General features: G+C 41.6%; 1 protein-coding gene across 11 annotated transcripts in view; it reads right to left on the minus strand.

Moving 5' to 3' along the window:
- tenm3 (teneurin transmembrane protein 3) overlaps positions 1-24,452 on the minus strand; it is a 2,629,382-nt gene that overhangs the window by 148,270 nt on the left and 2,456,660 nt on the right. For all 11 annotated transcript variants that reach the window (XM_063049436.1, XM_063049434.1, XM_063049437.1 and 8 more), the window contains 4 exons: positions 21,201-21,302; positions 17,749-17,943; positions 12,716-12,916; positions 2,794-2,979 (listed from right to left, as the gene is read on the minus strand). In XM_063049436.1, the coding sequence (XP_062905506.1) occupies positions 2,794-2,979; positions 12,716-12,916; positions 17,749-17,943; positions 21,201-21,302 (684 nt within the window). The remainder of the gene's footprint in view (positions 1-2,793; positions 2,980-12,715; positions 12,917-17,748; positions 17,944-21,200; positions 21,303-24,452) is intronic.

Below are 24,452 nucleotides of genomic sequence, written 5' to 3' on the forward strand. Positions count from 1 at the left end.
AGAAGACCTGACTCAGGTTTGCAGCCTTCTTTCTCACATCAAGTACCCTGGTGACAGCTACTTTTACAGCTCACAAAGGAATGAACGTAAGTATGGTAATGAATAGGAGGGAGCCAGTTCCCACACAAACAGGAAGTATATAGAGCATTTCAAACAAATTAGTACATCCAAAAGTGCTTCACATGAGCATTACAAGGCAAAGCCTAACACAATGTCTCATTAGGAGTGAAGGGCAAAAGACTAAAAGCCTGGTTAAAGGAGTAACTTTTAAGGAGTCTCTTAACCAAGGGAAGAAACAGAGAGGCATTGACAAAATTTAAGAGTTTTAGTAAAATGGCAAGTTGGTTTATTGTGGTCATATGTGCCAAGGTACAGTGAAAAATCTGGCTTGTACACTGTTACATACAGATCAATTCAGTGCGCTAAGGTAGTACAAAATAAAAGAATAGCTGTGTGCAGAATAAAGTGTTCCACTCAGAGAAAGTGCAGTACAGGTAGCCAAGATGCAAGGGTATACAGGGTAGACTGTGAGGTCAGGAGTCCATCTTATTGCACTAGGGGACCATTCCATGGTCCTATAACAGCGGGGTGAAAGCAGTAGGTGAGCTTGGTGGTAAGTGCTTATGGACCTTGATATCTTCTACCTGATGACAAGTGGACAAAGACAGAACGTCTACGGTAGGTGGAGTCCTTAATTATGCTGGTTGCTTTACTGAGGCTGCAAGAAGTCCATGGAGAGGAGGCTGGTTTCTGTGATCTGCTGAGCTGCAGTAATCTGGTCACAGGCAGATGAGCTGCCATACTAAGCTGCAGTGCATCTGGATGGGGTGCTTTCGATGGTGCTCTGATAAATACCGGTGAGGGTCAAAGGAGACACGCCAAATTTCTTTAACCTCTTGAGATGAGATGAGATGAGAGGCACTGATGAGTTTTCTTGGTCATGGAGTCAACATGGTTGGTAAATGAAGCTCATTTTGGCCAATGAAGCAATTGTGATTAAATTCAGGGACAATATAATGACCAGAATCAAAGGAGAAAAGCAATATGAGAAGGCCACTAATAGATCAGATACTCTGCAGACATTTTAGAATTGAGATATTGCTTAACTGAGTGCCACTGTAAGCCAGGAAAATAAGTATTGACACATCAGACTGAACACAAGATAGGACATGGGGTGAACCATTTTGGATAGCCACGAGTTTATGCAGGGTGGGAGAGAGAAGACTGTTTAAGTAAGGGTGGGCATCTTAGGCAGATGAAGCATTTGTGCTAGGATGCCATTGTAAATATCATGGCTCTGTGAAGATGCAGTGTGGGGAAGTGGTTGGGTATACTCAAATTTAACAACCTGAAGCAGTAAGGGCAGAGTGCAGCAAATCATAATGTACTGAGACCCTGTTGCTTGGGGTAGTAGTAATCAGTGTCGCACAGGGAAGATAATTCAGGGCTTTCACACTCAAAGTCTAAAATTAGATAATAATGTACGAGTGTGGATGTTGCTTCAAATCTGACAAACCTGCTGGGTTAAAACGCTAAAAGGAGAGATTTAATCAACTTCAGTGAAGCTTCCAATCACACTTCTCTGTCATTCTTTGTAAAGTCTTTCACTTATTCACACACCCAGGCAGGACTGAATTTGAAGAGACTGGTACGAGTTGAAGACAAAAGAATCCCAGTGCTAGTTTCTCAGGAAATAACCTTTTCTAAAGGTCATGGTGACAATAGAGATGATTTTTAGCATTTTGACAAAATTGTTCAAACTTTCTTTCTTTGAATTGGCTCAGAATAACCTGTAAACCTTCACAGTTTTCATTTCTTTTTGTTTTATTTATCACTTAAGTTACTTGATCAATGTTAAGTTTCTGGCTTAAAATAGAATCATGAATACCACTGGGACTCTGGAAATAAATACTGCAAAAGTGAGGGAAGAAGACAGCAGAGTCTTGATATACCATGACTTGCAAGTGGGGAATGGTTAAGAATCTGAAGTGCCAAGACTTTGGTACTTGGGGTTTTCAACTTCAGGGCCATTCTCCATTGACCTCCAACCCTGTTGGAATACCTTGGTTTACTTCAGGCACAGCCCACAGCACCTTGTCTCCCAAAATTATCCTGGCATAGCTGTCTGTAATTACTATACCTCACCAATACTCTGCCTTTGGTTAGACGCTACATTCTGGGTTCTGTTCAATGCTGGAGCACAGAGCATGACTTCAAACTGAACAGTTGCCTTAATTTGGCTTGTCCAGAAAAAAGTGTCAGCCTATTTCAATCTTCTGGAGTAACCAAAAGAAATCTTTTATAATTTTAAAGTTGATTTGCTACTAATTTTTATTTATCTCCTGACTTATTTTCTAAACTTTGCCTTAGCGTGGGTCTTCTGTGCATGGGTGAACATCTTTAATTGCCATGGTAAACACGGTGGGTTGAGATCAGCTGCCAGATGTGCTTATCTCCTGACTTCAATACAACTACACCGGCAATCAGTGCTCTTGCACATGCTTCTTGTTGGTGTCCAGAAAAATACTTCTCCCTCTATGCAATGAAGGCATCTGAGTCGTCGATTTTACAGGGGAAAATATTTACCAAAGAGAGAGTCATACTGAATTTCTTGTTTGTGGCTGTGATGATTTTTCCATCAAAATAGACAGCAGATTAGATGTCACACACCTGAATACAACACACTCCCCAAGCCCAAGGACACTGAGTATGTGAATGAGAAACATACCTCCCCATTATAATGCCATGGTCAGCCTTGCAACACAAAACAGCTTAAGTCAAACAAAGGCTTACCAATCGTGCAGTGTTCACCATTCCAGCCCTGGTTGCATTCACACTTGCCATCTTTACAGGTTCCGTGCTCCAAGCAGCGAGGATGGCACGCTCTCTGATCACAGGCAGCCCCCGTCCAACCTTCCTCGCAGCGACAGGCTCCCGCGAGGCACACGCCATGTGTTCCGCACACCACAGGACAGATTTCTGTAGAACAGAGGCAGTCAGTGCTTGTTCACATTTCATTGCTGTATGAGTAATTCCTTTGTCAACATGATGATGAAAGTACCTCCCAAAAGTGGGCTTTCAATAATCTACCGTTCAAGCAAAATGGGATGTCAATCTCCAGAGATAAACAAAAAATCTACATGCCACATTCATCTGTCAAAAGCACCCTTTTATTTCACTGTGAAAATGTGGCTGTTTCAGAATGAGAATCTAAAAGAAAGTAGCAAAGCTGCTACAGTAGCTCAGTGGGTCAGATAGCTTGGGTGGAGGCATTGGGATACTATCATTCCACTTCTGCCACAGATGATGCTTGACCCACTGAGGTCCTTCAGCAGTTTGTTTTTCTTGCTCCAGATTCCAGCGTGTGTGGACTCCTGTCATAAAAAAGGAAAGAGCAGGAATGGGCCACTCGGCCCCTCAAGTATGACTTTCCATTCAATTTGATGATGGCTAATTTGCCCAGGTTTCATCTCTTATGTATCAGTTCCCTTTAGCATTCGTTTCCTTGATCTCTTGAAAAGCCCTGACAATAGTGTTGCAGGGAGCATAAACGCTAACGCCGGCACTCTGGGCCTGAGACGACATAGTAGTAGTAGTAGAGTATAAAGGTTATCTGTGTAATAGCTACAGTTGATAGAAATTTGGGATTGCTCTTCAGAAAATGTTGGCAAGCAGATTGAAGTGGGAGATGCAGCTTTTCCTGTGATCCCAGTGTCTACAAACCATCATCATCATAAGAAAGAAGCCTTTGGGAGTATTTCAATCATCTGGTTTTCACAGAATGATTGGTCCACTGAATGTGACCAGGGTGTAGTAGAAAGGTTTCCTACCCCGCACAAGATTTTAAATTAGTATTGGGAAGTAACGTAGAAGACATTGGTGAGGACTGAGTTGGAGCACTGTGTGATTTGATAGAAGTACACAATATTGGCGTAAATGCAGGCAGACATTTTCCTCTGAGGTTGGGTGAGATGAGAACTAGAAATCATAAGTTAAGGGTGAAAGGTGAAATGTTTAAGGGGAACATCTTCACTGAGGGACTGGTGAGAGTGCAGCACCACCAGCAGAAGTGGTGCATGTTAGTTTGATTTCAATATTTAAGAGTAGCTGAGATAAGTACATGGATGGGAGGGATATGGAGGGCTTTGGTCCAGGTGCAGATTGATGAGACTTTGCAGAATAATAGCTTAGCATGGACTAAACATAGAAACATAGAAACCTACAGCACAATACAGGCTCTTCGGCCCACAAAGCTGTGCCGAACGTGTCCTTACCCTAGAACTACCTAGGCTTACCCATAGCCCTCTATTTTTCTAAGCTCCATGTATCCATCCAGGAGTCTCTTAAAAGGCCCTATCGTTTCCGCCTCTGCCACTGCCGCTGGCAGCCCATTCCATGCACTCACCACTCCCTACGTAAAAAAACTTATCCCTGACATCTCCTCTGTACCTACTCCCCAGCACCTTAAAACTGTGCCCTCTTGTGCTAGCCATTTCAGCCCTGGAAAAAAGCTTCTGACTATCCACATGATCAATGCCTCTCATTATCTTGTATACCTCTATCAGGTCACCTCTCATCCTCTGTCACTCCGAGTTCACTCAACCTATTCTCATAAGGCATACTCCCCAATCCAGGCAACATCCTTGTAAATCTCCTCTGCACCCTCTCTGTGGTTTCCACATCCTTCCTGTAGTGAGGCGACTAGATGGGCCAAAGGGCCTATTTCTGTGCTGTAATGCCCTCTAACTCTATGGTGCCCTGCAAAGTAACTAATGGAAATTTCCTTAGTTTACCATACAACTAACCAGCTCCAGCAGGTTGGATAAACTAGTTTGTAACATGCAGCAGTCGGAGGTGATAATGGAGTGATTATATAAAATAAAGAGCACTTGAAAAAAATCCAGTCTCATTCTCTTATCGCTGCAAACTACCATCAGAAAAATCTAGCCAGCAGTTTAGGGACTACTCACAGCTTCATCAGCTGCCGTCTGCTGTGCTGAGGGAACATGCTGTCTGATTATGCTCTTTCCAACGATCCCTTTACATAAATATAAAATATATATATGTCTCTTTTTTTCTGAATCAAGTTTGCAATTAAAGAACCTTGGACAAGCTGATTAACCTCAGTACTTCAACGTATTAACTGAGCTTTGCGAGCAAAAGTATTTTCCTATATAACCTGAGCCTTGTTTCTCCTGTGAATCAATCTAATCAATTTTTCATTAGCACCAAGGTGTTTATCAGCCTTTAACACACCACCTTGAAGCACAGTTGTGTCAATCTTCACTACAAACTTATTAATTTAAGTTCAATTAATTGAAGAGAAATTGTGCAGCTAATTAATAGCCATTCTTTTGAGCAAAGATCAAATAATGTTTTGGCAGACTCAAATTCACTGTGGAATGCTGGACTCCAAGCTGAGCTCCTGTCGGAGTTGGTATATACCAAACTAGTTGACGCAACAGACACTCATTGCCTGAAATTCATAGAGCCCAACGAGACACCTAACACCAAATTCACTCCTTTAGTGCAAGGCAATTGTCTTCCCGGCCAAATAACTCTCGATCAAACCTTAAAATAGGAACGAAGATAACTGATCGTTCAATTGCTTCAGGATAATATATCCATTAACTTGTTCCTGTCATTGCTTTCCTCTCATTCTAAGGGAGCCTCATAATGAAGATGTTATTGGTGAAATGCCTGTCAATTAGTCAAGACTCCACAATTGTTTGCATGTAACAGTAGCTACATGCACTTACCCTCCTATTTTACAACCTTACTGTTGCATTAGTACTGAATATTGAGCTCAGGGACTGTTTTATTTTCCTCCTGATCAGCACAATGTTTCCAGTGATCCAACCTTAGGATTCAGCCAGTTTCTAGCCCTCGCGAGTGGCCATTCAGCCCATCAGGCTTATTATATCATTCAGGCTTTGCTTAGTTTTCATCTCAGCTGACTCAAGAACTGGTAGAAATGGGTTGGCATAAACAGGGTGGGTCAAAGTACCTCTTCCTGTGTAGGATGACTCTATGATCTTTGCAAATCATCAATTATCAATATTACTCATTCCTTAATGACCTTTTATCTGCCTCAGACACCACCCTGACAAAGAACACTTTAGGGGCTTTTAAGGAGGGAGGGGTTAGACTGATTTCAGAGTAAGTTAAAAGGTTGGCACAACATTGTGCCGAAGGTCCTGTACTGTGATGTAGTGTTCTATGTGAGAGAGAGTGAGAGAGAGAGTGAGAGTGAGAGAGTGAGAGAGAGAGTGAGAGTGAGAGTGAGAGAGAGAGTGAGAGAGTGAGAGTGAGAGAGAGTCAGAGAGTGAGAGACAGAGTGAGAGAGTGAGAGAGAGAGTGAGAGTAAGAGTGTGAGAGAGAGTGAGAGTGAGTGTGTGTGTGAGCGAGAGAGAGAGAGTGAGAGAGAGTGAGAGAGAGTGAGAGTGTGAGTGAGTGAGAGAGTGTGAGAGTGAGAGAGAGAGAGTGAGAGTGAGAGACAGAGTGAGAGTGTGAGAGAGAGTGAGAGAGTGAGTGAGAGTGAGAGAGTGAGAGACAGAGTGACAGTGTGAGAGAGAGAGAGAGAGAGAGAGAGAGAGAGGGAGAGAGACTGACTAGCTTTACTTATCACATGTACATCAAAATATACAACGAAATATGTCGCTTGCAGCAAATCAAATTGTGCTGGGCTACCTGCAAATGTCGCCACGCATTCGGTGCCAATTTTGCATGCCCACAACTCACTAACACCAACCATTTGTCTTTGGAACATGCAAGGAAATTGGAGTATGCAGGTGACACACAACACTAAGTTCACCTCAGGAGATGAAGCCCAGAAAACAAATTCAAGCAAATCACATGATCTAAACTCAACCACCAACAATACAGATTGGCTTTACTATGTAGTTTTGTCTTTGCTGGATGCATTTAATTCAGAATGTTCCCAAAGCGAAATCAGACCTCTGTAAGTACCACTTGCATCATAAAATTCCATCTACTTCTGAGAACAAAATGTACTGCAAATGAAGCGCTTAAATCCTGAAATTTAGTGATTCAACATAAAAATACATAAAATACCCTTGTGAGCAAGAACCACTTAAAGAACACCACAGCAACCACAGAAATCACTAATCATAATCATAATTCATGTTCAGAAGCTTTCCTTTCCAAGCTTCACTGCAGAAAGTGATATGAAAGATTTATAATTTATATGTTATATGGAGGATTAATTCAATATGAAAATTCATACTTCATATGCTTAGTTTCTGACTTTCAATCAAAACACCACAAGTTTCCCACAACTGATATTCTATTAAGTGCATTGGGATCAGCAAAACCTTTTTAAGCCTAGTAATTGGTTATTATACCTGTTTCCCTTCTCTTCTTCCTTTTTTATATCTGTATTTTAAAGCACGATATCTAACAAGACTGTAAAATGTAAAATGGATAATTTCATAACTCAGTTAATTTCTTTTTGTCTTCTAATACTTTATGAAACCTCTAGCAGCAAGCATGACTACAAAACTCCCTGTTGCACTGGGGTGATGTTGGTGAATTATACAGCATGTGGAATAATGGCTACCACTGTCTTTGACAGGGAAACCAACAGCTGAGACGGACTTCTAATACTTTAACCTGTAAACTGCTGAGAGGGCAGAGTGGGGGCATTTTGAAGTTCCATGCCAATGACAGAATGATAGTACTCCCTGAGTACTGCACAAGTACCATTATACTGGAGGGGGACTTGAGTGCACAACCTTTTATCACAGAGATGAGAGTGAGACCACCAACATAGCTCAACACTTCTTAAGATCCACTTCAATAGAAAATCTGAATAAAAATACTGAACCAATAAAGAGTTTTAAAGAAATACTTCAAGATCTAGGCACCACTGCCTAGGAAACTTCTGTTGTCCTTGAACTGAGTGGTGTGCTAATTGAAACAGAAAATTCTTAGAGGGTTCAGGTTATGAAACACCCACCACCCAGGACATGGCCTCTCCTCTTCTCATTGTTACCATCAGGAAGGAGGTACAGAAGCCTGAAGGCACACACTCAACAAGTCAGGAACAGCCTCTTCCCCTCTGTCATCCGATCTCTGAATGGATTTTGAACCCATGAATGGTACCTCACTATTTTTTTTAAATTTCTATTTTTTTTGCACTACTTATTTAACATTATATATATATATAAGGAGAGCAGCTTTCTCCTTCCCACCCTCCCCCCACCTTCTTTATAGGGCCTCTGCCCCTTCCCCCTACAGTCCTGACGAAGGGTTCCGGCCCGAAACGTCGACCGATCTTTTCCACGGATGCTGCCCGACCTGCTGAGTTCCTCCGGCATGTTGTGAGTGTTAAATTTCATGACATATGCCGGTGATATTAAACCTGATTCCGATTTTACGTAGAAGGTATTTCAGCAGGCTGATGGCCTCAAAATAAGGGGTATACTCTACACGAACCACGCTATTCCTATGTTGGCACCAGAATGTGTGGCGATACTTGCAGGCTGCCCCCAGCATACACTCAGGTGTGTTGGTTGTTGACGCAAACAACACATTTCACTGAATGTTTTGATGTGCACGCGATGAATAAACTTGAATCTTGATCTTGAACCTCTTTTCACTACTAATTTACTTACTATTTAATTTTAACTTGTAGTGATTTGTTATGCCTGCTGCCACAAAACTACAAATTTCATGACTTAACTGTACATCAATAACAATAAACCTAACTCTGATTCTGAACTGATAAGAAGTATCTTCACTCAGATGGGGTATGTTGGAACCCTCCAGCCTGGAATGCTGTGCAGGTTCAGTTATGGACTGCACTCAAATCTGGGATAAGTGGATATGAGAGCAATCAGAGAATATGGAGATAAGGCTGGAAAAGCCATGGAGATGGATCAGCCATGGCCTTGTTGAATAGCAATAAGTTGCCAGCTGCCAGATAGCCTGCTTACACTCCACATGTTCTTGCTTCAAAATCGAGCTATTTGACACATTTTCTGCCACTTATTTTTGTTTAGAGATACACCACAGTGACAGGCCCTTCTGGCCCTGGGAGCCCATGCTGCCCAATTACACATGTGACCAATTTCCCTACTAACCCATTTATCTTTGGAGTGTTGGAGGAAACCCATGCGGGCACTGGAAGAATAAACAAACTCCTTACAGAGAGGGGCGGAAATCGCTGGCACTGTAAACGCTGCAGTACCACGCAGAGCAAATGTATAGCGCAGAACAGGTAAGGGTAGCAGATTTTCTGCTCCAACTTTTTCGTCATTGACTACATTTTTTAAATCCAGATTATCAATCTCAATTTAACTGCCACAGTTGCCATTGTGGGATTTGAAATCATTTTTCTGATTAACTAGCCCGGTAATTTTATCCATTGTACCATCACACTATTGTCTGCTCTTGCTTTGACATCATCCACTGAAACTCAATCAAAGAAAGTTTCATTGATGTAGAATTAAGAATAGGAGAGAAATTTTTATCCATGATGTAATGTTGATAGGTTCTGTTACACACAGACTTGGAAACACTGATAATTAACTTTGTAGGGTTAAAGAAACCTCAAAGTTTAAAGTTAATTTATTAACAAAGTACATATAAGTCACCATATACAACCCTGAGATTTTAGTTTCTTGCAGGCATTCACAGAATATATATGTGCCTAAGACTTTTGCACAATCCTGTACAATTTTGGACCTTCATCACAATGTAGTGGTTAGCGCAATCGCTTATCAGGATTTGATTCCTGTGAGTTTGCACATACAGCGCCTATAAAAGGTATTCACTCCCCTCTTGGAAGTTTTCAGGTTTTATTGTTTTGCAACATTGAATCACAGCGGACTTGCTGCTTTTGACTCCGATCAACAGAAAAATAATCTCCCGTGTCAAAGTGAAAATAGATCTCTACAAAGTGATCTAAATTAATTACAAATATAAAACACAAAATAACTGATTTCATAAGTATTCACCCCCTTCAAGTCAGTATTTAGTAGATAGAACATAGAAACGAAGAAAACCTACAGCACAATACAAGCCCATCAGCCCACAAAGCTGTGCCAAACATGTCCTTAACTTAGAAATTACTTAGGGTTACCCACAGCCCTCTATTTTTCTGAGCTCCATGTACCTGTCCAGGAGTCTGTTAAAAGACCGTATCATTTTCGCCTCCACCACCGTCACCGGCAACCCATTCCACGCACTCACCACTCTCTGCGTAAAAAACTTACCTCTGACATCTCCTCTGTACTTACTTTCAAGCACCTTAAAACTGTCCCCTCTCATGCTAGCCATTCCAGCCCTGGGTTAAAAGCCTCTGACTATCCACACAATCAATTTTTTTTTTCACTATAGCAGAACAGTCCTGCTTCAGTGTTGAAATCCTGTAACTCCCTCTCTTACAATTCGGTGAGAATTTCTCAGACACAGATTATAGCAATTTAAGATGGATGTCTACTTAGACTTCCTTGGAGACATTACAATTGGGCACAGCCATCCAAATAACAGCAGGGAGAGATTAGAAGTGGGTACAGTCATCCCAATCAACAGTGGGGAGTGATAATTGGACTCAACAATTTATGGTGACCAATTAATCCAAATTTTGTCTTTTCTTCAGGACAGCCTTTAGAAAGTACCAGATCAAGTTCTAGATACACCTTTGGCAGCAATTACAGCATTGAGTCTGTGTGGATAGGTCTCTATCAGCTTTGCACATCTGGACGCTGCAAATTTTCCCCATTCTTCTTTACAAAACTGCTCAAGTTCTGTCAGATTGCATGGGTATCGTGAGGGAACAGCCCTTTTCAAGTCCAGCCACAAATTGTCAATTGGATTGAGGTCTGGATTCTAACTTGGCCACTCCAGGACATTAACTTTGTTGTTTTTAAGCCGTTCCTGTGTCGCACTGTCTTCATGCTTGGGTCATTGCCTTGCTGGAAAGCAAATCTTCTCCCCATTCACAGTTCTCTTGCAGACTGCATCAGGTTTTCCTCCAGGATTTCACCCTCTACCTTCACAACCCTTCCAGGGCCTGCTGCAGTGAAGCATCCTCACAGAATGATGCAGCCACCACCATGCTTCACAGTAGGGATGGTGTGTCTTTGATGATGTACAGAGATTGGCTTATGCCAAACATAGCGTTTAATTTGATGGCCAAGAACCTCAATTTTGGTTTCACCAGACCTTAGAACCTTCTTCCAGCTGACTTCAGAGTCTCCCACATGCCTTTTGGCAAGTTCCAGCCAGGATTTCTTAGGAATTTTTTTCAACAGTTGCTTTCTCTTTGCCACTCTCCCATCTCAGCCACTGAAGCTTGAAACTCCTCCAGGGTTGTCATAGGTTTCTTGGTGGCCTCCCTCACTCGTCCCCTTCTTACACAGTCACTCAGTTTTTGAAGATGGACTGCTCTTGGCAGATTTACAGCTGTGTCATATTGTTTCCATTTCCATTTCTTGATGATTGACTTAACTGTACTCCAAGGGATACTCAGTGACTTGGAAATTTTCTTGTATCCATCTCCTGACTCGTGCTTTTTAATAATCTTTTTAGAGTTGGTTGAAGTGTGGTTTTTTTTGTCTACAAGGTGTAGTTTTTGCCAGGATACTGATTCACCAGCAGTTGGACCTTCCAGATACAGGTGTATTTTTACTACAATCAATTGAAACACCTTGACTGCACAAAAACAGATCGCCATTTAACTAATCATGTGACTTCTAAAACCAATTGGCTGCACCAGTGGTGATTTGGTGTGTCATATCAAGTGGGGCGGGGGTTGAATACTTATGCAATCAATTATCTTGTTTTATAGTTGTAATTTAATTTAAATCACTTTGGAGAGATCTGTTTTCACCTTGACGCAGAAGAGTCTTTTTCTGTTGATCAGTGTCAAAAAGCTAAATGAAATACACTGTGATTCAATGTTGTAAAACAATAAAACATAAAAACTTCCGGGGGGGGGGTGAATGTGTTGTGTAGGCACTGTATATGTACTTTGATAATAAAATGTACTTTGAACTTTGAACATGAGATGAAGAATCCTTGAAAGTGTGCCCATAGATTGTGGGAAGAGTTCAGTATGGGGTGAGTGAAGTTACTTATCTCTTCTGATTTAAGAGCCTGATGGTTGGTGGGTAATAACTGTTCCTGAATATGGTGATGTGGTCCTGAGGCTCCAGTACCTTCTTTCTAGGAATACTAGCTTATAAGCCAAAAATCTATACCTATAACAGTAGTGTGGAGTAGTAATGTCAATAAATAGTCAAGTAAACCAGTGTCTTTATGCAAAATGGACATTGTTTCTGTTCAAAGAATGAAGCAGAGTTCAGAGTAGGATCTACCCTTTTAGTAAAAGACGAAACAGTTATCGTAATATATGAACCATGCAAGCAAGCCAAAGGAGGGTATTCAACCCTACTAGGAACTCTACCCAAATCAAGCCCATCCTTATGTCTCTCCACTCGTTCTCCAGCCTTCTCCCTGTAACCTTTGACACCATGACTAATCAAGAAACAACCAACCAACATACCCAATGACGGCCTCCACAGCCGTCCGTGGCAATGAATTCCACAGATTCACCACCCTCTGGCTAAAGGAATTCCTCCTCATTTCTGTTCGACAGGGACGTCTCTGTTTACTGAGGCTGTGCCCTCTGGTCCTCGACTCCCAGATTTCATGGTTTACAGATGATTTGCAAGACATGTCAACTCACCCAATGAGCAGTCTGTGCCGGTCCAATTTGGATCACAAGTACAGGAATCACTCTCTTGAAGGTAGGTCCCATGGCTGGAGCACTGATCAGGGCACATGGTCTTTGGATTCTCACAGTTCGCACCGCCCCACCCTGGACTGCAGTGGCATTCTCCATGGATACAGATTCCATGGTTTGAACAGGTTGGGTCAAAACAGTCAGCTGGAAGAGAAGAAAGAAATCATCTTTTGGCCTAAGAAATGAGAAACAGCAGGCACTGACAAGACCTGTGCTTCTAATTCACTTCAATATACTTTTGATGATGACATCTAATTTAACAATTTGACTCCATAAAATTTTACACTTGTAGGGTCAACGACCTGAAAATTTAATCTCTTCAGACCTAATTGCATTGCTGTGTGAACAAAGATCAATAAAATCAATATTTCTGAGGTAGGGAAATTGGATTTTGCACTTGAAAAATGAACCGATCTTTCACAACATCCTCCTCAATAGCATGATTATGACAGAAGGACAAAAAAGTCAGCATTTGTCATCATAATCTATCAGAATCTGCTATCTTCTCAGCTCTTCCTCCTGGCTGAATGACTACAGGTCATGATAGGAGGGTGTCAATATATTTGACTGGAGCAAATCTTCACTGCGAGGTGGAAAAACACTGATGTCCACTCAGTGCTTTATCACCTCAAAATGAAGGACATTACTCAGAGAGGGCAAACAATCTTCAGTGTCTGGATTCAATTCCACGAGAGTTCAGCAAACTTCTATCACTTGTAAAACCTGTGTTCTGAAATACATATAAGAGAATGGATAACACCAGAATCTGACCATATAGCTCAGGCCAAAGGAAGATGTGAACATCATTTATTTGAATCAAATATTTATTTAGTTTACAGCCGTCAGGAGAGAGGTGTTGGAGACGGTACGCTCTACTCGGGCAGCGTGGCGCGGCGTCCAAGTTGGAGTCAGTGTGGCCCCCCCTCCCCCCAAGAAGACAAGCTTTGTTGCCTTCATCTGCAGATTTTGGCGGCATTAGATGAGTTTAGGCACTTCTATTGAGTTGCTCTATCTTTCTATTTTATACGTTCTATGTGTGCTTTGTGCTGTGTGTAACTGTTAGTACTGTGTTTTGTACCGTGACCTCGGAATAATGCTGTCTTGTTTGGCTGTATTCATGAGTATTCATGTATGGTTGAATGACAATTAAATTTGAATTGAATTGAATTGAAATGCTTGCCCTTGGCTATCTACTGCACTATTAAGAAAACTGCCTCTTTTATACAGAAATCTTTGACCTTGCCATCCAAGTACTGGGAGGGACTGTGGCATAGTGAGTGTTGACTCAGAACTCCAGTGACCTGGGTTCAATTGTGATCTCAAGTGCCATTAGTGTGCAGTTTGACCACGTGGTGCTCCAGTTTCTACCGCATCCTAAAGATGTGGTGGCTGTTGGATTAATTGACTACTAAAAGTGCAGGTGGATGGCAAGAGAATTGAGGGGGCAAGGAGGGATGATAAATTGATGGGCATATGAAAGAGAATAAGTGAAACACGAGGGGTGGTTGATAAGTTCATGGCCTAAGGTAGAAGGAGTCAATTTTAGAAAACCTAGCACATTTATTTTTCACCATAGATGAGTTATTAACTTCAAACTTTCTGCATAATCACTCAAAGAGTTGAACTGCACGTGCATGTAATGAGAGCTGTATAACTCATCGCCTTCTACCTTAGGCCACAAACTGATCAATCACCCCTGCTGTGGCCCACCTTCTGGAAGTCCAAGATGCCGACTTCTACAAAGAAGGGATCCGTATGCTCCACGACCGCTGGACTAAGTGTGTAAAAGTAGGAGGGGACTATGTTGAAAAATAAACGTGCTAGGTTTTCTAAAATTGATTCCTTCTGCCTTAGGCCACAAACTTATCAATTATCCTTCGTAGGCGAAGTAATGGGATTCGCTCAGAGTCAGCATGGGCACAATGGGTCAAATCTCTTCCTTGTGTAAAATATGGAAACATGAAAATAGGAGATATATTCAAATCCCTAAATGAAATCGCTCAACGTTTGCTAGGAAATTGAAAATCTAGTCATGCATCTATTTAGTTTTGCCATTTTCTACTCAGCTACTCATTCATGAGCCCCACTCTCTCATGTTTTGATGCATTAAAACACAAATAATACCTTACTTCATACTGTATATCCTCATGTGCCTGAGTATCTCTAAGGATGCGTGGATTTCACTCAAATCAGGAGAACCTGGCTGTCGCAGAGTCATGTTTCTTTTTTCCCCATACTCAAATAACGTGTCTCCTACAGCTACTTCTCATTACCAGTCAGACTAGCACTTCTGACATTGCACCCTCACTTCCTGACCCCATCCCAGAGCAGGTTCTCAGCACCTACTCCCTCCTCGGTAGTATCCTTCATTTGATTTTATATGTCCTTACATCAATAGGGTCCATTCAGCCCACTGAGTCAATGCCAGCCCTCAGAGAACAGATTACCCAAGAATCTGTCATCTCTGACTCACAGCTCAGGGCAAAAGCTTCTGCGCACCAGTTATTTTAAGCAATGCTTCAAAGTGGCTCATCTCTCAGAACACTCCCATCAATCGCATTCTCCCACATATTCCCCTGTAATCGACTCACTCATGATTCTTCCACTTCCCACTTACCCTGAAGCCAAAGAACCATCAAGACTTTTGGAATGTGGGAGGAAAACCGAGCACAAAGAAGAACTTAACGTGAGATGTATTCCCTCAAGAGATAGCAGCTAACTCTGCACCTTCCGGGCCATGTGCGGTCAACTGATTCAGATTTCAACCGATCAACAGAGCGTGGCAATGAAGCTAACATTGTTAGTTTTAGCATTGTGTTGCATAGGGAATTCTAACAATTCCATACTCTGAAGCTTGCAATTGGAAGTACTTGCTCTAAGTGCAGTTTCACAAACTGAATTAGAGTAACCCAGATTGCTGTACGAATCTCCCTCATAAATACCCAGGTCTATGACTGCATTGAAAAGATTAATAAGTCTTGTTCACTTTATAGACTTTTCAGATTGCCATTCCCACTCATAGTACCTTCTCCAATGAACAGTTTGCATGTCCGTTACTGCCAACAAGTTGCAGAGTGGTTTCCAACCACTTCCAGCCGGAAGCTGTGGCGGGAATCTCGTAATCAGGAAGGCAACAGCCCACTCTAAACAGTCCTGTGAGCAATTCATCTGAATTTTCATTTTGCTCAAAAGGTTAATTGTTTTTTTTTAAATGCTGTATATTAACAATGCTGCCGCCAAAAGATATGCGGAGAGATGTACATAAAGATCACCAAATGGTTTGCTTTGAACTAATCAAATTGACAAGCAGCAAAGATAAAAAAAGGGATGGCATTTACTGACTGACACTTAATTTTAAACATGCTTCAATCTCAATCTCAAGATTTTGGTCCCTTACGTATTAAATTTCTATGAGGAACCTAATCGATCTATCTTTTTTTGTGATAATTCAGCCAATTTACGGTTGCCAGATTTAGAAAAGGAATGTTTTTATCAATGGCTTGGAAAAATAATAACCAACATTCCACCTCATAACCAGTGTTCACTGTATCTTCCACAGTGGCAATTTCCCTGTAATCAACTATCGACTTGTTGATAAATAACTTGCAATGTTCACTGGTTTTAATCACTTTTGGATGGCTGCTCAAAGGGTCCAAAGCAATCTGCTGAACCAAGAGCTGTAGATTCACAGAAATGGACAACAAAGAGTAAATAGCTATCTACAATATATGGTATGCAGACCAGAATTTAACAGGCACCCTAGGGCAATTACACATCAGCAATCCTGATGCTCAGAAAACAATTAAAAAAGCACTCACGCTTTTCTATTTTTAGGACATTTAAACTCCCTGATTGCATTTCTGCTTTGTAATCATATTTTACTATCCATTAATCTTCCAATAATAGCTATCCCAATATTTCACATATGTGAGCAAATGGGTTAAGTAAGTGAACAAACAGTGAGGAATGCAAAAACATATTGTTTTGGAGTAGATTAAAGATGAACTTTATTTGTCATGTGTACATCGAAACACAGTGAAACGCATCATTTGCAAAAAAATTAGTGAGGGTTGTGCTGGTTTATGTTGCCAGGCTCCCGACACCAATATCGTATGCTCACCATTCATGCTTCATAACCGTACGTCTTTGGGATACATGTAGAAACCTGCACACCTGGAGGAAACCCACGTGGTCAAAGGGAAAATGTAGAAACTCCTTACCCACAGCAGCAGGAACTGAACCTCGATGGTACAGATGACACTGTAAAGCAGTGCGCTAACTACTTGCTACTGCACCGCTTCCTATGTTATTGTGCCACTCCTTCAAAAGTCTCCCTTGCTCTAATTCCCAGCTTTTAGCAATCTGTAACTAAAACAGGTTAGCTTCACTAAGCGTTCGAAGCTTAGTTCAATTCTTTGTTTTCTCCTTTCACACTAGGGCTTTAAGGTCTGCTGCAGTATATTCTCCTCTGTTCACAGTTTAATATTTGTAATAAAAGCACATTTACTTCTTTTGTGGGATTTGCTGTGATGAGTTCAAGCAACACTAGAAGACTCCGACATGTTCCTCTGGAAGTGAAGTTAACTAGTCTAATTTGTGAATGTTTAATCTCCTTCTCGGTTGTCGCCCACATGTAAGTAACTGGAAGAAATATGGGGACTTGTGGGAAAGATGAAAGAACATTGGACTGAAACAGTAACTCTTCCTTCCTCCCTGAACAAAGTTTGATATTCTTCCTCTCACTCAACGTCAGTAAAGCCAAAGAATTCATTGGCGACTTTAGGAAGGAGGAGAGAAGGCATGCACATTGGCAGATCACGCAGAAGGTCGGCAACTTTAAATATAACCCATTCCAATTCTGAATGAACATTCCAATCATATGGACAATTATGAAGTAGCATTCATGAACTGTACAGGGCAGAGTTCACTCTACCCCTGAGCCACTTCCACCGCTAAGTTCACTGCCTCAGCCATACCTTGCTCGCATGTTTCTCCTTTGTAGCCCGAGTTGCAAACACAGGAGCCCATGATACAGATGCCGTGTGCTCCACATTGAGGGTCAATGCACTGGGTTGAGGGCACGTCACACTCTGTCCCTTTCCAGCCACTGAAACAAATGCAGCGTCCTTTGGAATACTGCCCATTGCCACTGCACAATATTGGGCATGTTGCTGCAAAACAGAATTGATAAAATCTTAGCATTAAAATCTTGTCATTGCAACAAAGAAGTGAAATGGATATACCTTTGAAGTGGTCCACTTATGGCAACACAGAATCAGCCAATGACTTGGAAAATGATAAAATGCACAGTAAATATTGTGTCTACAATTAACAGTCAGTTTATTTAAAGAGCGGAGGATCAAAATGCCATCAGCTACTCCCAATACAGGCAGGGAAAAGTGCAGTTAGTGGAGGACAGTCACTATAAATTATGGATAGAGACATAGAAAATCTACAGCACATTACAGGTCCTTCGGCCCACAATGTTATGCCAACCATGTAACCTACTCTAGAAGCTGCCTAGAATTTCCCTACTGCATAGCGCTCTATTTTTCTAAGCTCCATGTACCTATCTAGGAGTCTCTTAAAAAAAACCCTATTATATCCGCCTCTATCACCTTCGCTGGCAGTGCATTCCACGCACCCACCACTCTCCGTGTGAAAAGCTTACATCTGACATCCCCCTTGTAATTACTTCCAAGGACCTTAAAACTATCCCCCCTCGTGTTATCCATTTCAGCACTGGCAAAAGCCCCTGGCTATCCACACGATCAATCCCTCTCATCATCTTATACACCTCTATCAGGTCACCTCTGATCCTCTATCACTCCAAGGAGAAAAACCCAAATTCACTCAATCTATTCTCACAAAGTATGCTCTCCAATTCAGGCAACATCCTTGTAAATCTCTTCTGTACTCTCTCTATAATATCCACATCCTTCCTGTAATGAGGTGACCAGAACTGAACACAGTATTCCAGATGGTGTCTAACGGCTCTTGAACTCAATCTCATGGTTGATGTAGGCCAACACACCATATGCCTCCTTAACAACACTGTCAACCTACGCAGCAGCTTTGAGTGTCCTATGGACCACAAGATCTCACTGATGCTCCACACTCCCAGAGTCTTACCATTAATGTTGCATTCTGTCTTCAAATTTGACTTATTGAAATGACTGACTTCATATTTATCTGGGTTGAACTCCATCTGCCACTTCTCAGCCCAGTTCCGCATACTATTGATGTCCCGCTGTAATCTCTGACAACCCTCCAGACTATCCACAACACCCCCAACTTTTGTGTCATCAGCAAACTTAATAACTCACTCTTCTAATTCCTCATCATCCAGGTCATTTATAAAAATCACGAACAGGAGGGGTCCCAGAACAGATCCCTGCAGAACATCACTAGTCACCGTCCTCCATACAGAATACAATGTGGAAGCTATTTCAATCATCTACAAATGTGCAAATTTTAAATATATATATATATGCTGGGAGGGCCTTGCTAGGCCATTTCAGAGAAGAGCAAAGAGTGAAAATAATGGAGGCACAAGAGACTGCAGATGGACCTAATGATGAGTCTGAACTCGAAACATTGACTCTCCATTTTCTTCCATAAATGCTGCCTGATCTGCTGAGTTCCTCCAGCATTTTATATGTGGCTCCAAAGTCAAATCTCTGGTGTTTCATGAAGGTTAGCTAAATGAATTATGAGATTCTCTAGATGTATAAAAAGAAAGAAAGGATAAATGATGGTCCTTGAAGGACGATGCTGCAGAATTAACAGTGGGAGATATGGAAATGGCAGAGATGCTAAGTGAATATTTTGGATTGGTCCACCCAATAGGACCAAAAATATCCTAACAGTAATAGATCAATAAGGGCCAAATAGAGAGAAACTTAAAACAATCTCTAAAACTTGATAAAACACTAGACAACTGATAACCTGCACTCTAGGATCCTAATGGACTAGAGAAATAATGGGTTCGTTCATTCTGATCTCATGATAACTTCTAGATTTTGGAGAAGTCCTAGAGGATTTTAAAATAGGAAATCCAATGTCACTCTTCAGGAAACAAGGCGATAGAAATCAAGAATCTCTAAGTCAGCTGTCCTAACATCTGTAATTGGAAACAATGCTGGAATTCGTTGTTAACAAGGTAATAGGAGGACATATAGAAAATCAAAATTCAATTAAGCTGTGCCAACTTGGATTTATGAAAAGGGAAATTATGGTTGACAAACAATGCTTCATGCCACTGAGGAGGTAATAGAGTGGTCAAGAGGGAACCAGCAGATGTAGTGTATTTGGATTTCCCGTTAATGCCAGAAGACATTCAATGCAGTGCCTGAGTTGTGGAGGTAGTGTATAGGTATATATAGGAAGTGACTAATCAACAGAAAACAGGATAAAAGAGACATTTTCAGACTGGCAATCAGTAACTGGTGGTGTGCAACAGGGATCTCTGCTGTGGCCTCAACAACATACAATGTACTGTATATTAATAAACTTGAAGGGAATGGGAGCAATGTAACTAAATGTGCTGATTATACCAAGATAGGTAAGTTAGTCAGTTGCAGAGGCACAAAATGCCTACAAAGGGATATAGATAGATTTTTGTAAGGCTCAGATTGGGCCCGTGCTCATAAGAATATAGGGAAATAAAAGATGATCTCATAGAAAGAGGCAGAATAATATTCCATTACGCTCGGAACATTGCTCAGTGAACCGCACTTTATCAAACTGATAAGGGGCGTTTAGTTATTTTTTAACTTAGCAATACATAGGGTACAACTGTTAAACACACATTAAGACCATGAGATGCAGAAGCAGAATTAGGCCATTCAACCCATGGCGTCTGCTTTGCCACATCATCATGGCTGAAATATTATCTCTCACAACCCCATTCTCCTGCCTTCTCCCCATAACCTTTGACACTCTTACTAAAGCTCCACTTTAAATATACCCAATGACTTGGCCTCCACAGCTACCTGTGGCAATGAATTCCACAGGTTCTTAACCCTCTGGCTGAAGAAATTTCTCATCTCTGTTCTAAAGGGATGTCCTTCTGTTCTGAGGCTGTGCCCTCTGCTTCTAGTCTCCCCCACTATATGAAACAACCTCCCTATGTCCACTCTATCTAAGCCTTTCAATAGGTTCAATGAGATCCCCCTCATTCTTCAAAACTCCAGTGAGTACAGGCCCAGACATTGCTGGCATTTGCAGGAGATATTTTATTTCTCAAGCATTTCCTATAAGGGAAAAGTGAAGAACTTCTCAGATGTTAAGCTACTTGTAATGTGCGTACCACCATAACAAAAAACACTCTCTCAAACAATTTTTCGGCTGTGCCAGAAGTGTGAGAAATCTCCTTCTCCTACTGATAACAAAATACTTGAAGTTCACAACAAATTTGAATACTTGCCTCTTGCACAATCAGGCCCAAAGAATCCAGGAAAACAGTGGCAGGCCCCAGAAACACATTCTCCATTCCCATGACAGTTCCGTGGACATTCCACTACTGAATCTGTGAACAAACCAAACGTTAGAAATACGCTTGATTCATTATATCAAACGCTTCACTCTGGTGGGAATTACTACAGGGAAATGATTTCTGCCCTTGAAGAACAATAAGACATCAGGACCAGATAGGTTCTATGATAGGTTATCAACAGAAGCAAGGTTTGAGATCCTTGTATCCTACTTAGCAATAGAGGAGGTCCTAGGGGACTGGAGAAGAGCCATATATGGATATCCTACTTTATCCATATTGCTTTAAGAAGAGCAATATGGATAAAGTAGGATATTATGTGCTGGTGAGCCTTACACCACTTGAAATTATTGGAGAACATTCTCAGGGACAGGATTATTCCCATTTGGAATACTCTGCACAGCTCTGCGCTGAGGAAATTATGAAACTGATTGATGAGGAGAGGACTGTGGACATTGTCCACGTAGACTTTAGTACAATATCAGCAAGATGCCTCATGGTACGCGGTTAAGACACATGACATCCATGGTGATTTGAAGGAACGGACTTAAAACTGGTCTGGCCACAGAAGACAGAGTGGAGTGGTGGAGGAGTAATATTCTGATTGAGCTCTTTGACCAGTGGAGTTCTGCAGGAATTTGTTCTGGGATCAGTTGGAAACATAGGTGGAGAAATGGTAGGTGGAGTTTTAATAAGAACAAATATGCAGTTCATGGGGTCAAATGTAAATGATAATTGGCAGGAGCATTAATGTATACAGGGATCTTGGGGTGCAGGTCCGTAGCTCCCCGGAAGTGGCAGCACAAGTAGATATGTTGATAAAGAGGAACTAAAGCATATTTGCCTTTATTAGTTGGGGCAAAGAACATAAAGTTGGCAGATTATGTTGCAGCTGCATAAAAATTTTGATTGGGCCACCATTGCAGCATTGAGTGCAGTTCTTGTTGCCATTTTACAGGAACAATGTGGAGTCTATGGAGAGGGTGCAGGAGAGATTCACCAGGATGTTGCCTCAAAATCGAATATATTAGCTAGAAGGAGATTTTGGACAAACTTGGACTGTTTTCTTCAGAGCCTTTTGAGGTTGAGGGGTGACTTGAGAGTATCGAAAATTATAAGAAGCAGAAATAGAATAGAAAGTCATAGGCTTTTTCTCATGATGGAAATATCAAATTCTAGAGGGGATGGGTTTAAGCTGAGAGGGAGGAAGTTTAAAGGAGATACATGAAGGAAAATTTTAACACAGAGTATCCTTGCTGTACGGAATGCACTGCCATGGAAGATGGTGGAAGTGGACATGGTCGTAATGTTTAAGAGGAATTTAGACAGGCACTTGAACAGGTACGGAATGTGACCATGTGCATGTTAATGGGATTAGTTTAATTCAGCATGATATGTTAGGGCGTGTTCCCCTGTTGTAGTGAACCATGTTCTACAGGGAGAGTGTATAAATATTGTACCAGAGGCTTGATTGAGTCTGGATCCCAGGTGATGTGGGTAGTAGCACTCACTGTTATGCCATTCTTCTGCCAATGCACCATTACACTATCTAATACACTCTCATCCAGGTTTGCTCTATAAGGTGCCATCCAGTCCTTGGCTCAATTCTACCAGTACTCTGCAGGTAACCAGGAATGGGGATTATTACACCACGGGTTACTGAAGGCTGCACTATATAGATAATTTATTTCAGTGCAGTGTTTGGATATGAAAACAGGCAGAGACTTAATCACTAAATTTTGGATGAGACTCTTCCAATTTTCTCTCAAAATAACTGAATGCAGTTGGGAGAATGCCACAAAATCCAGCCTACTTATTTATTGGATGTAGTCAACATGACTTTCATTTCTTCTTAATATTCTAAAAGTGGAATATTATCCCTCATCCCATCCCTCTCATACTCCAGCCGACAACCTCCTCTGCCAGTCAGCCTTGTATCTCAATGGCCTCCTGACTGGCTGCAGATACCTGGGTCAATGAGGAGATTCAAGATTGTTTAATGTCATTTCCAGTACACAAGCGTAAAGGAGAATGAAATCATTGTTACTCTGGATCTGATGCAGCGCAAAAAAAGACAATAAGATAAAGAACACAATAATTTTAAAAAACAGTAAGTATAAATACATAAGCTAGCTATTCATAAAGTGACATTTAAAAAAGAGAACTTTGACAGGAAATGATAAAGTAATGATGGTGGGGTTATGGGGGTGGATTAGTGGGTGGAGGTGTTGATCAGCTTTACTGCTTGGGGAATGTAACTGTTTTTGAGTCTAGTTGGCTTGGCATAGATTCTATGTAGCCTCCTCCCTGATGGGAGTGGGACAAACAGTCCATGAGCAGAAATACACACAAAATGCCAGAGGAACTCAGCAGGCCGGACAGCATCTATGGAAAAGAGTAAACAGTCGAAGGACAAGACTTGCAAAGGAGTTTGCCAGCTGTAGTATGAGAGGGATGGGAAGCGGGATAATATTGCACTTTGAGAATATTTAGAAGACTTAGTTCCTCCAGCATTTTGTGTGTATTACTTTGGTTTTCAGCATCTGCAGATTTTCTCCTGTTTGTGAGTCCTTGAGCAGAGTGGGCAGGATCCTTTATGATGTTCCTGGCCCTTTCCCAGCATCTTTCTGTATATATGACCTTGATGGCGTGCGGGTAGGTAGTGCAGTTTCTGTACCAGGCAGTGATGCAGCATGTAAGGATGCTCTCTGTTGCACATCTGTAGAAGGATGTGAGTATTGATGTGCATAGTCCAGCTCTCTTCAGCCTCCTCAGAAAGTAGAAGAGTTGGTGAGCTTTCCTGATGGTGTAGGATGTATTCTGGGATCATGAGAAGTTGTGCAAGATGTGCACTCCCAGGAGTTTGAAACTGCTCAGTTTCCACGGCTCTGTCGCTGATGTAAAGTGGTACGAGTTCTCCTGAAGCCGATACCCATCTCCTTTGTTTTGTTGACATTGAGGAAGAGGCTATTTGCCTGGCACCAATACTTGAGCTCTTTCGTCTCCCCTCCGCCGGCCGTATCTCTGTAGATAAAGCCAGCAACTCCATTTTCTGAACTGACCAGTTTATGAGAAAGTTGAATGAAGGATGGTGGAATGCCAGCCAAGATTCCTTTGTACTTTTGCAACCTTGGGAAGATCTTTGTGAGGAAGTGCTGAGTGTGTCACAATGGCAGGTGGATTGGG

The sequence above is a fragment of the Mobula hypostoma genome, chromosome 5 (genome assembly GCF_963921235.1).
Source record: "Mobula hypostoma chromosome 5, sMobHyp1.1, whole genome shotgun sequence".
Lineage (NCBI taxonomy): Eukaryota > Metazoa > Chordata > Chondrichthyes > Myliobatiformes > Myliobatidae > Mobula > Mobula hypostoma.